The sequence below is a fragment of the Aulonocara sp. 'chitande type north' Nkhata Bay genome, linkage group LG18, assembly GCF_057382095.1.
Source record: "Aulonocara sp. 'chitande type north' Nkhata Bay isolate Kocher_YH1m ecotype deep benthic linkage group LG18, A_spYH_male_GT1.1, whole genome shotgun sequence".
In the NCBI taxonomy this organism is placed as follows: domain Eukaryota; kingdom Metazoa; phylum Chordata; class Actinopteri; order Cichliformes; family Cichlidae; genus Aulonocara; species Aulonocara sp. 'chitande type north' Nkhata Bay.
In genome coordinates, this window is record NC_141361.1 from 36,567,736 (window position 1) to 36,586,202 (window position 18,467).

The 18,467-nt window shown below is 40.5% G+C and overlaps 1 protein-coding gene across 5 annotated transcripts in view; it reads right to left on the reverse strand.

The window, feature by feature from the left end:
• The window catches only part of LOC147309116 (uncharacterized), a 131,614-nt gene that overhangs the window by 17,499 nt on the left and 95,648 nt on the right, over positions 1–18,467 (reverse strand). For 4 of the 5 annotated variants that reach the window (XM_086273585.1, XM_086273584.1, XM_086273588.1 and 1 more), the window contains 6 exons: positions 16,740–17,059; positions 14,034–14,231; positions 9,845–9,953; positions 6,554–6,613; positions 5,649–5,905; positions 1,146–1,205 (listed from right to left, as the gene is read on the reverse strand). In XM_086273585.1, the coding sequence (XP_086129711.1) occupies positions 1,146–1,205; positions 5,649–5,905; positions 6,554–6,613; positions 9,845–9,953; positions 14,034–14,231; positions 16,740–17,059 (1,004 nt within the window). The remainder of the gene's footprint in view (positions 1–1,145; positions 1,206–5,648; positions 5,906–6,553; positions 6,614–9,844; positions 9,954–14,033; positions 14,232–16,739; positions 17,060–18,467) is intronic. The other variant, XM_086273586.1, reaches the window with a different exon arrangement.

The window sequence follows — 18,467 nt, forward strand, 5'->3', positions numbered from 1 at the left end:
ATTTGAAGTTCACACAGCACCATTCTCACATGAAAATATCTTAAAAGTTTATTTTGTGACCCAGAAAGAGTATTATTTCAAACTCCGCCACTCTGTGTTCCTCCGCCGCTGCCTCGTTTCGAGCTGGTTGGAGACCAAAACAGACAATCAGATTTTTTTTGCATCCAAGTCTGTGATTGGCTGGTTTTGTGGCACAAATATAACGATGTAGAGAAAGAGTTGAGCGTGCACGAGCAGAAATGTTGAGAGCGCGAGCAACACATTGCGAGCAAGCGCAAATGCAAAAACTGAGCGAGATGGGCTGCTGTTGTGTGTGTGTGTGGATAATAGCAAACACTGAAATACAGTTTTTGCACGCAGCAATGAATTTTGTTCACTCAAATTTAGCTTTTCTTTACTCAAAATAAATTTCTCCTCAAAATGCAACACTTGCACCTGCAATTTTTTTTATGTGCGCTCAGAATAGTGGCACAAAAATAACGCCATAAAATTGCACATTGCTTACCATTTGCATACAGATTCATCCTTTTTCTGTTGCCATTTCTCTTTTTTTTTTTATCTCATTCTTGAACCTGAATAACCTCTTGGTTATTCACGATTTGTTGTTAAAGCACCTACAAGCCTCTATATTGAGGCAATCCAAGTTAAGCCAAGAAATCATTGGGATTTTTAAACATTTTAAAATAGTATACCAAGTTCTTAGACTTCACTAGAATATTATAAACACACTGAATATACTGCATGAAAGAGTCAGACACTACAAGACTCCCTTTGCACTGAACTGTTTACTCCAAGCAAATTTGAGATTTTAAAACTTTATATAACGCAGTTAGAGCCTGTCCAGAACTGCAATAATGACATAATATGATATTGTCCAATAATGATTTTAAACAATTACACTTATTAATCAAGGTACTGGTACAAGGAAATTAGTCTTAGAGTTGTTGTTTTTTATACTTGTCTCTTACAAATATACCATACAATGAAACCTGCTTTAGTATCAACAGACAGAATATGCAGGTGCATGTAAGAATGAACAGCAAGGTGGAGTGTTGTTCGAGATGTTGAGCAGGTGGTGCTTGTGATGAATGCATACAGAAGGGTGAATGTACTGGGGTGTGAAGGTGTCAATGGCAAGGACTCACTCTGGCCTTGGCAGCAGGGGTGGAGGGGTCTGATGTCTTGTTGTTCGGGGTGGAAGAGACCTGAGGAGACAACCAGCACCCCTGGTCAATACAACCTCCAACCAACCAAATGCTACACCACAACGAGGTGGACGACATGGGTGTGATCAAAAGAATGCAAATGCCTGGACCAATTGTGTGAGTGTAATGGATGTTAGAGCTACTTAAAAAAGAAGCCGAAGAACCAAATACATTAACCAAATGTGTGGGTGTATGAATAATATTATATAATTGATAGTAGTGGCACCGGTTAAATGTTAGAATTTATTTTTGGGACAATTTAGCATGAAGATCAGGAGTATTGTGCATTCAGATGGTAGAAAACTGGAACAGATGGAGCCTTTTTAAAACATGACATTAGTACAAATGTAGTAACATTTTTCTTTTGTTAGTGACAAAAGCTAATCAAATACCATCACAAAAAAAGAGTGTCGGCTTATTTATACAGTCTGAAAACAACAAATCAAATGTCACATTTCTGGAGTGTACCACTGCTCACATAAACAGCACTGATATTATTGCTAAATACTGAGGTGGGAAAGGCTATTAGTCACATAAACTGCTCCTGAATAGAAAATGTAAACATAAGCAATTTAGTATCACAAAAGACTGAATGAGTCAGTGCCAGTAATTACGATGCAGGGCGCCGATGTGTTTGTGTAAAGAAGCTTTCAAAGAGTAAAAGCGTGTTTTGAAAAGCAGGGAAGATGCTCCTGTGAAACACAATGCCTGAAAGAGTGAATGGAGCGGTTAAGTACAGTTCATAGCAATATTTTCCCTTCCGACTGCTCTTTTGTTACACACAGAAAAGTACAAGGTCAGGGCAATTTCACAGAACTATTTGCACAGAAAGCAACAGCTCCTTTTCTACAGTAATCTAACTTTAATTGGCCATACAATCATGACTAAACGCTACAGGTTGTGGAAGTTAAGCGTTGCTGAAAAGGTGCATGGATTGTGTTCCCCTGAATGGGAGTAGTGGCGACGTCTATGCTGGATACAACAACACCCAACCAAACACTGCAGTATGACCAGGCAGGAGAAAGTAATGGATGTGAAAGGAAGATATTAACATAAATATTTGTTAATCATTGTGCACCTATTTTGGTGCACAGAAAGACACTTTGTATCTGCAATTTCAGAAAAGGTCACTACAGACACATGGAAATGAAACCGATGTAGTTAGTGCAAAAGAACGCAAATTAACTTTGACTATCTAGAGAAACACAAAAACATACAAACAAGTGGACAAAATGTCAACAAGTGTATGAGGAATGCAACTATTAGTTGTGAGAACATTTAAATATAATTCAACATTTTGCAAAGTAGACGTTCTTGATCAGTCCCCATAGGGAAATAGTTTCTCTGCATTTAACCCATTCACCCAGTGAAGCAGTGGGCAGCCACCAATGCAGCGCCCGGGGAGCAGTGTGTAGGGACGGTACCTTGCTCAGGGGTACCTCAGGGTAGCTGTTCAGTGGAGTCGAACCCCCGACCTTCCGATCATGGGGCCACCACTCTACCTACTGAGCTATCCCTGCCCCGATTATCTGAATGATCAACATAAAGCTTGAACCCATTAGCTTAGTTATTAGCATTCAACCCTACCAGAACCTCTGAAGCTCAAGAATAAACATATTTTATTCCGATTTCATTGTGTGTGCACGTATGTAAATTTGCCTGACTGTATTTTGCTACTCTTTAGCTAATACTACGACGGACGTAGCTAGTGCGACATCAACCATTTTCATGGCTGCAAAACAAAAGACGATGCCACCAGGAGCTGTAGGTGCGAAACACTCATTTGTTAATGACAAGTTATTAGCCAATTAGCTTGTGATTTTATAATAAACATAATTCTCGATTTTGAATCATGATATGACCAAGTTTTATAAAAGTGACTTAATTTTTTATTCAGTATGAACCAAAACAAGTGAACGAGCCTGTTAACTTGTAAACAGACAGCAAATCACCGTCCGCTGGCCCTCAGATAGAGAGCACTTTACGTACACAGCGTGAGGCACTTCCCCATTAGCTTTTTTTGTTTTTTTCATATTTGGAAGCCACGTCCATGTTTTCTACTATCTGTGCATAAACAGAAAACATTCACAAGTAAAAAAACACATATTAGCCATTTCCCTGCTTCTGTTTTCCAAGCCTATCCAATTGATCTCCAGCTCGAGCTTTAGTAAGCTCAAAACGTCTGAGAGAGACGTCAAACTTCTCAATAACTCCCAACAAGAAAGAAAAAAATCCCTGAACATTTTCCAAAATGGCTACTTTCTCAGCACAATATTGTTCTGAGGCAAAACCACTCTCTGACGGACAATAGAGAAGATATAATGGATAGAGTGGACACATTATTTCACATGGCAGGGCAGACAGAGAGAGGATGATGCCTGTGATTGAAAGCGACGGCACACCCCTTCCTCTAGACACACTGTCACATAACATTGAAGGGAGACGGACAACACAGTCATGTCTCTGATCCATGTCATGACATGCTGGGCAACTTTAGGGTGGTGGAATACAGGTAGCATGCATGCTTCCTGTTCTGTATGTCATTCTGAGATAGAACATCATCTGTCAGAACATTTGCATTGCAGCAAGATGCTGTTAAAAACTGGATATTTCAGAAAGAGGAATATGTTAAAAGATTGATGTTAGAAGGACGCTGGAAAACGAATATAGAGTTGTAAAGTTGCTATTTTCTCAGTTAACATGTACACGCCCTTTAAAATGCCCACAGTGCAGAAGTGACATGTTTCTGAGTTATTGTTATTTCAAATGGTGTCAAATTATATACACTCAGTAGCTCATGTGAGGATTGCTTTTCTCTCTTACTCTCTTCTCGTTTGGCTCTCAGCGGTCGCACTTTTCTCCTCTCCCTTATCTTCCCTGCTTAGCTTCTTATGTCCTTGTCTTGTCTCGTGCTTTTTTCACTTTCCTGGAACACACTCTCACAGTCTGTTTCTAAAACCTAAAGAGAATTATGGATTTGATCACCTGGTCTCTGAATGCTATTGACACCCTTTTCTCAACGAGAAGTCTGGGCTCGTGAGAGCCCGAGTGCCCTGGAGGGACTTTCCCTGCCGGATACACGATGGACGGGTGGCAGACATGCAGGATCGTGTGCCTGGCGGGACTGTCGATCGAAGATGCTGAAGATATCTACCTATTCGGAACCATGATAACAGGGTTCTTGCTGATCGGAGCTGGCTTGGCCCTGGCTGGAAAATTAAGAAAGCGGAACGGGCTGTTCAAACTCCCCCAAGGCTGCCCACTGGGATTGAAACGATGGGACGAGGTGCGGCTTCTCAGAAAGGGCTCACTGAAGGCAGCATGGTTAAGAGCTTGGAGGCGCTAATGGCTGCAGTGAAGGCTCAGAATAACACCTCTGAGCGTATATTGGATTACATCAGGGAAGAATCCACTCGGAACAACACCTCTGGATTACACGCGGGTCGTGAGGTCTCAGAATCTGCTCTGTGAGCAAAAGACTGAAAAGACCACAGAATTGAAGGTAAATAACATCATGGAGAAACTCGCAGCTATCCAATGGGAGATTGAGAGACCAGTGTCGGAGTGTTAAAAACAGCTTGAAATTCTCATGAGTTGTTTCTAAAAGAAAAATCACCATTATGATGTGGCTACCCCTTCGGCGCCAGCTGTGGGCTCAAGGCCGGAGGCGAACAAAAACACCCTGATAACCACTGTGTTGAGTCTGTTCCTTCCCATTCCATGCAAGGCCACCTGGGTTGGCTGGTAGACTGTTTACTTACCCATTTCACTGCAGGGCAACCTGCATGTGGCGAATAAAGCTTTAATTGATTGATTGATTACTAGTGTTCTCTACTGTAGGTCTAACCATAGCTGCACCGTGCCAACGGCACTGCTGTACGGCACTGCAAATATAACTGAATCCAGTGTATTCCGCAGAGTCAGAGCATGTAGTCATCTGATCGTTTCTGCACTCCAGGCACTGACATTGTTTGTACAGAATTATGAGGATCCAGGAATACATTTACAATGTTTCAGGAAATCCACTTCTACTGCGAGAAAGATTTGCAGTGCTGTTCTGAGAGTTTGTACCAGGACCTATTATACAGTTAAGGTAAAACACTTGAAATACTTTGAATTCAGCATTTTTCAACACTACTTTTATCTATTTAAAAAATGTTATCTGTTTCAGAATGACCAGGAATTAAAAAGAAAAACTGTAAATTAACTATGAAATATGCAGAGGTTAAATTAAATATATTCTGACATCCAATCTCAATCCCAGAGTAAAGGAATTAATTCATGTTATTATGCTGTATAACACACATGCGCTATTTAAAGTACAAACCACCCATCGCCAAATCATTCGCTGTTACAAGAAAAGCATTCATTCATGAATCTTGACAGGTACATCACTGTCCTGAATTATTCATAGTACTCTCTTGTGCTGTCTCTTTGTCTTACCTTTCCTCCACCAGGCTGGTACTTGATGTTGTCAATGGAACCAATCTTGGAACGGACGTTCTTTAGATCTGGTGTTGGAGCATTGATGGGTCGGGGGGTGCGGGGAGCACGGGGAACAGCTGGTTTCTTATCCAGGGGAGTCTGCTTGGGCACAGGGGGTTTGGTGATGACCCGACGGCGGTGAGTGGCACTGGATTCTCCATTGGTGGAAGCAGCCGGGGTAGCAGGAGCGGCGGTTGAGGCTGGGCGAGGACGGGCTACAGAGAAACAGAAATTATAATAAGTATAATTTATATATCACTATAATAGTATAATAATTTATATTCTAGTATAATATAGTAAAATTTGTGAAAATGTAAAAGCCTACCACTATGTCATTTACTTTTTATGAAAGTATGCATTGTTTTTCCTTCCTACTGTTGCCAAGTGCTTGCTCACAGGGTTTGTCTGATTGCTGGGGTTTTCTCTCTATTACATTTAATGCTTATACAATAAAATATGTCGCTTAATTATTTAATCTAACATACTTATTACTCTATATTACCCCAGTTCTACCAGTGTTGTGACACTTCTGCCAGTGTTTGAATAAAATCATGGAGGACAAAATTTTCGGGCTGCATCTGAAATTTTGGTGGTAACCTTCTCCCACGTTTGGGCCCAGAATTTTGTGTTACCATGCTGGTCCCTGCTTTGATAAAATACCTCAAAGTGGTCCTGAAGTGGATACAGGGACCTGACTGGTAGAAGAAGTACTGGAAATACCCAAGGAGCTTTTGTAGTCATTGAGGTCTGTGAAACTAACTTACAACTGCATGAAAACATGTGTATTGTGTAGTTTGTGTATCCCCCCCCCCCCCCCCCAAAAAAAAATTAACCTGTTATTTTAAGTATTTTATGTTTCTTACGTGTAGTCTTGGGTTTCTTGGCCTCACTGGTCTTGCTCTCAGTTTTGTCGTTCTTGTTGGCTGTAAGTGGAAAACAGAAAACAGGTTTTTCGCCATAATTTTTAGGTAGCAATACAAAAAAAATAATGAGGCATTTCCAGCCTCAGGTGGTGCCCCTCTAGCCATTCCAAAAATAGGCTTAAGGTTGTGAGGAGTTAGGGTACTTATTTTAATGCTCCAGAAAGAAGAGGGAAAAAAGGAATATAGAATATATATTAGATTAGATAGAACTTTATTAATCCCTCGGGTGGGTTCCTCTGGGAAATAGGTTAAGTAAAAAGAGTGGAAAGGTGAGCATGAAAGGAGTATATATATATATATATATTTATTAGGGGTGCAACGATACTCGTATCGCTATTGAACAGTTCGATACAGTGCTTTCGGTTCGGTACGCATATGTATCGAACAATACAACATTTTTAATTTATTTTATCAACTTTCCTTCTGACGATGCTGTCTGTGTTGAGAGCTCAGTGGATCTGCGTTCGACTACTCCGCCTAGGCTGCACTGTCGAGCGCTGATCCACTAAGCAACATGGCAAATTGAACCTCCCCCACCCTCATTCATACGGAGCCCCGCAGGGGACATGGGAGAAAAAAAAATTAAGACGGACTCGCAAAACTTTTGCGAGATCTCGCAAAAGTTGAAATCCAACAAAGCTACTTAGTTGTAATATTACTCTTTCTGGGTCACAAAATACACTTTTAAGATATTTTGAGGCGTGAATGTAGTTGTGTAATTGTCAGATACCTGCTCGGTTTACAAGACATCACATATTTGCAAAAGTGCTCTGACGTTTTCGGAGATCTGACACCACTATCTCGAAGCTAACGGGAGGTCGAGACCTACTACAGCTGGGGGGAACACCGCTTTCCCGGCACATCGTGCCTCGACCTCCCGGTTGGCTTCGAGCTGGCGGCCTCCGAAGAATGCAGCTAAAACTTTTGCGAGATCCCGAGTTTGTTTTGCGAGATCTCGCAAAAGTCCGTCTTAATTTTTTTTCTTCTCCCATATCCCCTGCGGAGCTCCGTACATTCAGATCTGGCCTTTGGAACTATTTTGGTCTTCATGTGAAGTATGACCCTGAAGGTAAGCGCGTCATGGACAAAACAGTATGTCGGATGTGCCACACAATGCTCAATTACATGGGTGGGAACTAGTGCATTAATGCAGTTTGCTCGTTAACGTGTTGACGCTGTCTAGCCCCACGCACTGGGCAATCCGCGGTAGCTCGTTAACGAAGATTTGCCGTGTTGTGGCATTAACGTCATTTCAGATTAACGCTGACAGTACTAGTGGGAACACAACGAATATGACTGCACATTTGCACCAACATCATCCTAGTGCAAAGACAAGTGAAAGCAGACAAAAACAACAAGCACGCATGCTACAAACTTTACCCGAGTTATTTAGACAGCCGTTAGCACAGGATTCTCCTTATGGGGACCTGATATGTTTAATATGCTGCTGAGAATATACCCCAGAAGAAGCGTATAGTATAGCTTTTATTTTGGAAAGAGACATTTCTCTGTAATAAACTCTCTTTTCCAAAGATGAGGGATTTCTCGATCAGATCGATTTATTATTTTATTATTTTGTTGTTTCAGCAACATTAAATTTAAAAACTGTACTTTTGAGTGAAAATATATATTTATAATTTAAATAAATGACAAATTAAAAAGGCATTAACTTTTTTTGTATCAAAAAAATATCGAACCGTGACACCAAAGTATCGAACCGAACCATGAATTTTGTGTATTGTTGCACCCCTAATATATATATATATATATATATATATATATATACATATATATATATATAAAACACCCTGTTGAATAGGACACTTCTTTTCACATTACATTATAGTAATGATCCAATAATATGACAGACAACATTAATGACTAACTTGAGCTGAGACGTCAATATTCAGCATCTCATGAGTTATTTGTTTATTCTCAAGTCTGTGGACACCAAATCGAAGCTATAAAGAGAGTGAAGAATAGACATGTACAATCACTGCTGTTGTCACCTCCTGTCTAGCTGATGTTACAGAAAACTGTTAACCGTACTAACACACGGTAAATTTAGAAGTGCTAAATCACGGCTCTGCCATTCTTACCTTGCTGTAGAGTTGTTTTCTTACTTGTTATTTCCGAAAGACAAGAAAACTTGGATGAACTTGTCACATTTTTTTTTGTGTCGTTTGGTTTTGGTTACTTTTGGGATTAGTTTTGATCATTTTAGTTTCTTTTATAGTATTTCAAATATTTATATTTACATGCAATATTTAGGCAAAGTAAAATACATTTAGAATAGATATGATTATACAGACCCGACAACCAAATCAGCTGACTTACAGACTGATCAAATAATCAAAGACTAAAACTAAAAATGTTTTGTCAATATTGTGTTTAATTAAGCTTTGTGAGTGTAGACTATTGTTTATCACTATATTATATGTTTCTATATGATGTAGTTTGAATTTATCACACCTACTTTTAGGTTTTATTGGCAACGATGTGATTATTTAACTGATATGTTCTGCCCATAGATATTTATTTTTCTACAATATTGCAGAGCTGACTGCTTAAAGGCAAAATCAGACAGAAACTCAACAATTTCTGGTGACATGAAGTTTGTTAACTGCATAACATGAGTTTCCAGTAACAGTATGTACAGTTTTTGATAAAGCCACAGTATGTAATACTGCTATGAGGTGACAGAAACATCATGGACTTGGACATAACTGTTGACACTGGGGCAAAAGTCTCAAAGAGTAACGGAGCACTCATGCAGCTAAAATGAAACATAAACCCTACAGCACATAACACCTATTGCTGTGAACTGGGTGACTGAATCATATTGTGTGAGGGTACACACAAAAAGCTCATATCTCCCTTGCTCTGAGAGGTGAGATACTGTTTGTCATGTGCAGACAAAAATACCAGTTGGGCTCTTCAAAAGCCAGCACTTGAATCTGATTAAGTCTAACATATGGTAGCAATTCAGTTAGCCTGTTGATGCAGCCTGGAGCAGCGCCAGTGTGCAATGCAAGTCACTGTTCGAGCTAGAGCAGCGAGTGAAGTTTCCTGTTGCAGAGAATATGTTGAGATACTAATAAAGGTGATCTTATCTTATCTTATCTTATCTTATCTTATCTTATCTTATCTTATTTCATATCATGCAAACCGGTACAGTCAGATATGCTGCAGGTGCAGCAAAGGAACTGATGCTGCACTGTATCCTCGTACCTGCAGTCTTGCCTGCAGCAGTTGCAGAGGAGCCATTCTTACTGGCAGTTGTACGGGGAGCGGGCGTGGCCTTTGGCACAGGTGGACGTTTTTCCCCATTTTCTGGAGTCTGAAGAAAAACCAAAGAAGAGATAAACAGCTGTGTTCCTGAATTTTACGTGTATGACTTTGTGTATGACTGCTGTGTGCATAAGGAGTGTTTTCCAGGCTTTTATAGTGCAGCCAAATGCAAGTAGAAAATGAAAGTGACAAGAGAAAAGAGGAGGCTAACGTTTTAACATTGGGAGATTAAAAAGGACATTTGCGACAGATGGTGGCTGATATCTGGAACCACATGGAACAATCAGGGCTTTTAAAATGATAGTAGGCAAAAGATTTGTATGAAAACGCTCTCAATCAGTGGAAGACCTGTGTCATCCAAGCATGGCCAACAAGAGGACATTATTAATAGCATGACCACAGGATTATACAGTATGTTTAATTTCAGAGTCCATAATCCAGGGATCTTCAACTCCAGTCCTCGAGAGCTACTGTCCTGCAGCTTTTAGATGCATCCCTACTCCAACACAGCTGAATCAGGCTGTGTCCCAATTAAGAGACCGCACGCTTTAAGTACGAGCACTACGCGTACTACGTACGGTGCATACTATAAGTACGAGAAGTGCGGAAGAGAGAGGCCTGTGAAATGGGACGGTCTAGCCTTCGTCACGCTGTTCAGGTTGCCTAGCAACCATGATACTAACCACGAGAAACGTTTCATACAGCTTTGTGTGACAGAAATGAAGGAGAAAAATGTTTTTTTGCTCATTCATTTTTGTCATGACATCACTTTGATTAGTTGAGTATCTGAAGCTGAGACCACAGGACTGTAAAACATGACTGTTGTTGGTCTTCATTTCTGTGCTGAACAGTCATTTTAAGATTAGCTAGTAAATAACAATTAGCTAATGTTGTTCATGAGACTAAAATCATCTCACTGTGGTAATGTAAATATAATATGGCCAATATTATATGTATTGTCAGATTAGTATGATATATATATATATATATATATATATGTATATATATATATATATATATATATATATATATATATATATATATATATATATATATATATAAAATTTTATATTTCCTATCACCTTAAATCTTCAGTCAAAGACAAGTATCTTTGACAGTGTATATACAGATGTGTTATACATAAGAGACAAATATTGTTCTCTTAATATGTTCGCATTATTACATTTAGCTTGCTTACATATATGTGTAAAAAGAAAATGTACAAGCTGTGATAACTGTTTCTGATAGAATGAAGAGTAGACTGATATATGAAATATTCCTTTATTGGGTGAGAAAATCAGACCATGTCATAACTGCTTTAAGTCATACAGAATAGATATCAGAACCTTAAACAGGCTGACTTCTGCTAAATGGGTCAAACTGGGCAGAAAGTCTACAAACACATAACATCCTTATAGAATATGATGTAACACTATAGATCAACTTACCTCAGAATATATAAAGCATATAAACAGTTACAGCAATATGATGCAACAAACACAGCAGTACTACTAATCCAAAATACTCAAAGCTTCATAGAACTGAAACAAACATTTATTTTAGCTCCATTCTGCTGCTGATACACACTTTAGGTTTCTGAACATTAAACTTGTTGCTGCCTTTCATAGTGTGTAACTTGAAGGCCCTTTCAACTTGAGTACTTTCTCCCACACTGAAAACACTGGGATGATAAAATTACTTGAACATTACCTAATAAGACTGATTCAGGACAGACAATTAGTTATGTTAAACTTTCCTAGCAGTCCTTCACAAACAGGGAACAGTCTGTCTATTCTCTCCATCTGTCAGCTGCTGCTGGCTCTTCCTCCTCCTCTTCCTCACACACTGCTGAGTTTGTCCTGGTGGATCATCAGGGGTGCAAAGCCTCACAGATGATGTGCAGCAGTGGGTCCCTCAGTCTGTTCTCACTCTGGACACTTGCAGTTGTCACACATGGAAATCAAATGTGTGATAAGCTGCAGGATTCAAACAAGTGTAACTTATAAACACATGTTCAGACTTTTATTCCACAATCAGAAAGAAAAAGAGAGAGAGTGCAGGACAGACAGACAGGTGACAGTCTCAGGTGTACACACTGCTACAAACAAGAGGATTTAGTGTTTGTGTTATTACGAGTGCTAAACAAGAAGAGTCCCAGATGGTACAGTGGACACATGTGTGACTGCTGTGATTAAAGCATCTTTCTTTCAGCTTAAGGAGTGAACCGTCAGCTCGTTCAAACACACGTTAAAGTCTGTTTGGCTCGACACCACCGAACAGAGGCAGCAATATAACATAGCTAACATTAACAGTGCAGTGAATCCTGCTTGTGCCGTGATATTCAGGACTGCAAACCGAGCAGCATCACTGACTTTCAGCCTGTTGTGTTTGTGGATATATGACTGACTTTAATTATCCATGAAATCATCACATTCTCTGTAAGATTAAGGTCAACTATATATATATATATATATATATATATATATATATATATATATATATATATATATATATATATATATATATATATATTGAAGTAGAGGCTTTAAAACCAAGTTAACGCTGAAAGTACAAACATCACTAATGTCACATAACTTTGCCGACATGTGGCCAACAGTAATGTTTTAATGTTCTTTGTTATTAAACATTCACACATAAGTAAGTGACATCATATTCAGTACTTACTTTTGACAGTTCACTCTTCTTCTGCCGTCTGCCGTATTTTTCGGTAAAATTATCCACACCCACCGCTGCGCTATGAATTGTGGGATATATGGGACCACGAAGCGTGCACTGGACTGTCGCTACCATTGACTGTAGCTACCCGATCCATACCGGAAACCCGATCGGTTCCCCGCATGCGCAAATCTTAGGTCACTTCCTCTCTTTGCCAACATTGCGACATTCAATATATTTGAATGATACGGTTAGCGCCCAGTTAGCACCTAGTATTTCTCAACAGCTCTGCCTCCTTTTCGACTACGGGGACATTTAAACAATGGATAATCCGTATACAAACAAATGCATGCTTTTCTCCTCAACACAGAGCGTTCCCCGATTGAACAACAGCGCCGTAAAATAAGAAAAATGGCGCCTAATTAATAATACAGACTTTGTAATATGTCACGTGAAGATTCATCAGCCAGATGAAGTGTTCACTGACAATTGACAGTGATAGCGGACATCATCATCACTATTCCAATCAATCCTCTCCACACAGACAAGCATAAACACACTCAACTATCACTAAATCAAATTTAACACACGTTTTGTAATGACGCTAATTCAGTTTACAATAGGGCTCATTCGCTCGGTCAGCAGGGGGCAGTATCCTCGTACACTGAGGAATAAACTGCCATTAAATGAACAGAAGAAGAAGAAGAAAACATCTGCGCATGCGCGGTACGGATCGGGAGTCCTGATCCGTAACTATCTTTTTATTTTTCGTTTTTGTCTACATTATATTGAAATGTTTCATTATTGGAAACATTTTAAGAGATTATTATTCTTAACATCTTAACAGATACTCTGACCCATAACTATCGTAAAATGCTTCAACCGGAAGTAGACACCTTTTGCGCATGCTGGGTATCAATCGGGTTTCCGGTACAGATCGGGTAGTGACACGGACCACGCTTGATATTTGGGGAAATCGACGGCGCATTTGGAGTACACTTTGAATTGGGACAGCCGTCGTCGCGTGGCGGTGACGTAATCGCACTCAAAATGCATACTTCAAGCGTGCGGTCTCTGAATTGGGACACAGCCTCAGATGGCTGAATTACCTCTTCAGTGTGCCGTCAAGGTTGGCAAAGGCCTGGTAACAAGCCATTAATCTGACTCAGGTGTGTTGGAACAAGGATAGATCTAAAAGCTGCAGGACAGTAGCTCTCGAGGACTGGAGTTGGAGGCCCCTGCCATAATCTAATGGGCAGTGGTGGTTACATCGATCTTTCATGTATGGGTGAAATATATATTTTAAAATGTGAAATGGCATGTAAGGATCCTATTTTATAACTCTGAAATACATATCTAGATATTAATGTAGACTGAGAGTCATCCAGTCTTTACCAAATAAAGACATAGCTTGCACTGAAGATATACATGTAACCTTGTGTCTTATACTTACCTTGGCAGCCTTAGCAGAGCTAGTTGCTGTTGGCGGCTGCTTGGCAGCAGTAGGTGTAGTTGCCTTGGGTACAGGGCTTTTTTTATTGGCTGAAGCAGTGGTGGGGGAGGGGCGTTTGGCCGAGTTGGCCTCGCCATTTGTGGAGAGAGTGGATGGGCGTGATTTGGCAGAATCTGGTTTGGTGGAACCTGCATTAGGCTGGTGATTATGAAATTAAAGAAGCCAAAATAATAGTAAAAAAAGGAGGACAGCGCAGAAAAGAAAGGAAGAAAAAGAAAGACAGATAGAAAAAGAAAAAGCTGCAGTGAACTCAGCAATGACTGCAATGACAGCGTGATATAGCAGCCCAGCCAGCAACCATAGATAATCATAAAACAGGCCATAAATTATAAAACCGACTAAGCAATTTATAACCAGCTTAGAAAGGTCATGATTACTAAATAATGAAATTACAGGCCTCAAGTGAGATAAAATGAGCAGTAGCCCACAGCTGCATGTAATATGGAAATTCAATGTCAGACACTGGACAGATTCACAAACACGTCAGCTAGCATGCAGTTAGTGGACAGTGAGTTTCATTTGTGTAAGCTTATAATGTAGAAAGTTGTATGAAAACTCTCTGGCCTCGTGGCTTTAACGTAAACAGTTAGCTTAAATGCTACCTACTGGGAACATGTCAGTATGAAAGCGGTTTATTTGCCAGTTGGTCACTAAAGTTCTTTGGGTTTTTGTCTTTACTCCTAAATTTATACTCATTTACTCCAAAGGTGATAGTCTATTATGTATATAATTCTGTTCTGTATGTATACACTTGTTTCATTAACAGTAAAGCAGCTAAAACCGATTAATGAAACAGGTTCAATAGAGGGGAAACAATGAGACAACCTGAGGCAATACAAATGGTTTTACAGGTCAAGATATTTTTTGTCAAGAACATTTTTTTGTCACTACTAGCCTCAGTGTAACTATTACTAGTATGAGACAATAACTGGACCCTACCAAGGTAGCACAGAGTATCCAACTCCACCAGAATGGCACATCAATACATGCCAGTGCCAGAGGTTTACTGTGTCTAAAGAGCATAGAGAGATTCCAGGAAACAGGCAGTTACTCTAGGAGAGCTGAAAAGGGTTGGTTCTTAAGCCAACATCAAAACCGGTATTTGATCCTTTGTCTAAGGAGGAATAGGACGAGCACTGCCAGAACTACAAAATGACCCCCAGGAGGCCACAGGTGTGAATGTTTCTGACCAAACAATCAGAAATACACTGGATGGCTCAAGGGCCTGACGTCCTCTAGTGGGCTGTATTACTGTTTGTCCATCCATCTATCCATCTTCTTCCGCTTATCCAGAGCCGGGTCGCAAGGGTAGCAGCCTAAGCAGAGAAGCCCAGACCTCTCTCTCCCCAGCCACCTCCTCCAGCTTGTCCAGGGGAACACCAAGTCCACCAGAGAGATATAATCTCTCAAGCGTGTCCTGGGTCCCAGTGGGTCATACCCAGAACACCTCACCCAAGAGGCATCCTTGTCAGATGCCCGAACCACCTCAACTGGCTCCTTTCGATGTGGAGGAGCAGTGGCTCTACTCTGAGACTCTCCCGGATGGCTGAACTTCTCACCCTATCTCTAAGGGAGAGATATTGCTGTCTGTAATATTCTTCAACATGTTGCTCAACATCAGTTTGGTGGTGGGTCAGTGATGCTCTGGGAAGGCATATCCATGAAGACAGGCACAGACCTCTACAGGCTGGGAAACAGCACCCTGGCAGCCATTAAGTATCTGGATGAAATCCTTGGACCCACTGCTGGTGAAGTGGGTCCTGGGTTCCTCCTGATGGACGACAATGCCAGGTCTCAAGTGGTAAGAGTATGCAAGCAGGAGAATTTATCCTGGAGAATAAAGGATGATTGACCCCAACGCTCACTTAACGTGAATCCAAAAGAACACCTCTGGGACATTAGGTTTCAGTCCCTTCGACACCGCCAGGTTACACCTCAGACTGTCCAGAAGCACAGTGATGCCCTGGTCCTGATCTGGGAGGAGATCCACCAGGATACCATCTCACTGGCAGCATGCACACAAGCACACGGGGGACATGCATACTACTGAGTACCATTTTGAGTTGCAGTGAAATTTCACACACATATATATATATATATATATGTGCATATATATATGTGTGTGTGTGTGAAATTGCAACTCAAAATGGTTGTAATTGTGTGTGTGTGTGTGTGTGTGTGCACGTGTGTGTGTGTGCACGTGTGTGTGCACGTGTGTGTGTGTGTGCACGTGTGTGTGTAATGTAGTCCTGTCAATCAGAAAATAAAACAATTATTCCAACTGGCGCACCTCAAATGCTATTCACACCAAGCTTAGGGTTACCACCTATGATGTCATGGGCCTCAGAAGGTAAAATACTGGTGTGACCAAGACTTAGGACAGACACACACAGACCTCCCCTAGCACACACACAAGAGATAAAGGAAATATGTTTCTGTGATTTCTGTGATCAGCTTCTGCAGCATTTGTAAGCAATTGTGTGTCTTGCTCAAGGACACTTCACAGGCTTTCGTTGCAACTGTGGGAGGTCAGACTTGTTATTATCGGGTGACTGCTTTTACCACGATGACTGTGCAGTTTGCGTGCTGGAAATGTGCGTAGATGACACTAATTATTCTCTTTATGCGTGTCTGTATGTGACCCACCTTGCTCTTGCTGTCAGGGCTCGCCAGGGTCTTGCTACCATTCCCTGTGGGAGACTTGGCCGTCCCTTTCACACCCTTCTCCTCCTTCTTCTCATCTTTGTTGGTCTTCTCCGGCTTGTCCACCTTTTCCGCCTTGTTGTTTTTCTCCGCGTTCATCTTCTCTAGCTTTTCCTCGTTTTTGATTATCTTCTCAGACTTCTGGTTTTTGTCTGGGCCGTAGTCCTTCTGCTGTTCTTCCTTCTTGTCAAAGTTGTCAATCTTGTCTGTTTTCCCAGACACGGTGTCTGTCTTCTCCTGCTTGTCTTTGTTGTCAGATTTAACTGCGAAAGAAAGAATGCTGTCATTAGCGTCAGACTATTTTAACAAACCCTGTTGCATAATGAGTAACGGGATGTGACTGGAGACAAAAGAGCCCACATATATAAATTCAAAATTGTAACAAAATTCTAATAAATGTCATCAAATATCAAGATTCTGTTCAACTTACAACATGATTTTGAAAGCTGCTTTGCAGTAAGCAAAAGGGGGATGTACATATTATGTGCAGTCTAGTTCATATTCTCAAAATCTCTATATCTCTAGCTTAAAAACAAAACAAAACAAAAAAAACGCCACTGCACTTTACAGGAAAGGCCAGAGTCATCTTTATTTTCTGAGGCGGCTGAAGTCCTTCAACATCTGTTGGACAATGCTCAGGATTTTCTGTGAGTCTGTTGTGGCCAGAGCTATCCTCTATGCTGTTGCATGCTGGGGCAGCAGGTTGAGGGTCGCAGATGCAAATAAACTGATCCGCAAGGCCAGTAATGTTGTGGGGATGGAGCTGGATTCCCTTAAGGTGGTGTCGGAGAGGCGAATGTTGTCCAAGATAAAGACAATGCAGGATAATACCTCCCACCCACTCCATGACGGGCTGGCTAGTCACAGGAGCACGTTCAGTGACAGACTGAGATTACCAAAAAGCACCACTGAATGACACAGGATATCATTCCTGCCTGTGGCCATCTCCCTGTACAGCTCCTCCATCTAACACACTGTAAACACTGCAATAGTTACATCCTTTTTGCACACACTCTTTTCTACTCAGTAATGTTGCTGTCAACATTCTTGACATTTATTTATAATCACCTCCGTCAATCCTTGATATTTATTATTTAGTGATTTGTATATATTGTTCTATTTCTTAAATTTCTTAAGTCTGTAACATATTGTATTGTTAAATAGTCTTGTCTGTTTCTGTTATTGATATTTATACTGGAGCAACTGTAACCCACATAATTTCCTTAGAGATTAATAAAGTATGCTGATTCTGATTCTGATTTAAGATAAGTGCTATCTGAGCAGAAAGCATAAATCCGTTTTAACATTTTACTTTCTACAAGGTTAAATAAAAATCAGCCTCACAAATCAATCATCCAGGCATAATTTAAAACATTCTGTATGTTTTAAACCAGCGGTTCCCAACCTTTTTTGCACCACTGACCGGTTCGTTTATTGTATTTATGGTGGATAAATACAACAAAATAAAACCAGTACTGGTACCAAAAAAAAGATTTATTCATAACACACGGGAAAAGACCCAGAGAAACGGAGTTAACGATAAAAAAAAAAAACGATAAAAACCCTGAAAACCATAAACTGAAAATCTCAACTCTCGTGGCCCGGTACCAAATGACTCACAGACGGGTACCGGTCTGTGGCCCGGGCGTTGGGGACCGCTGCTGAAAAAAT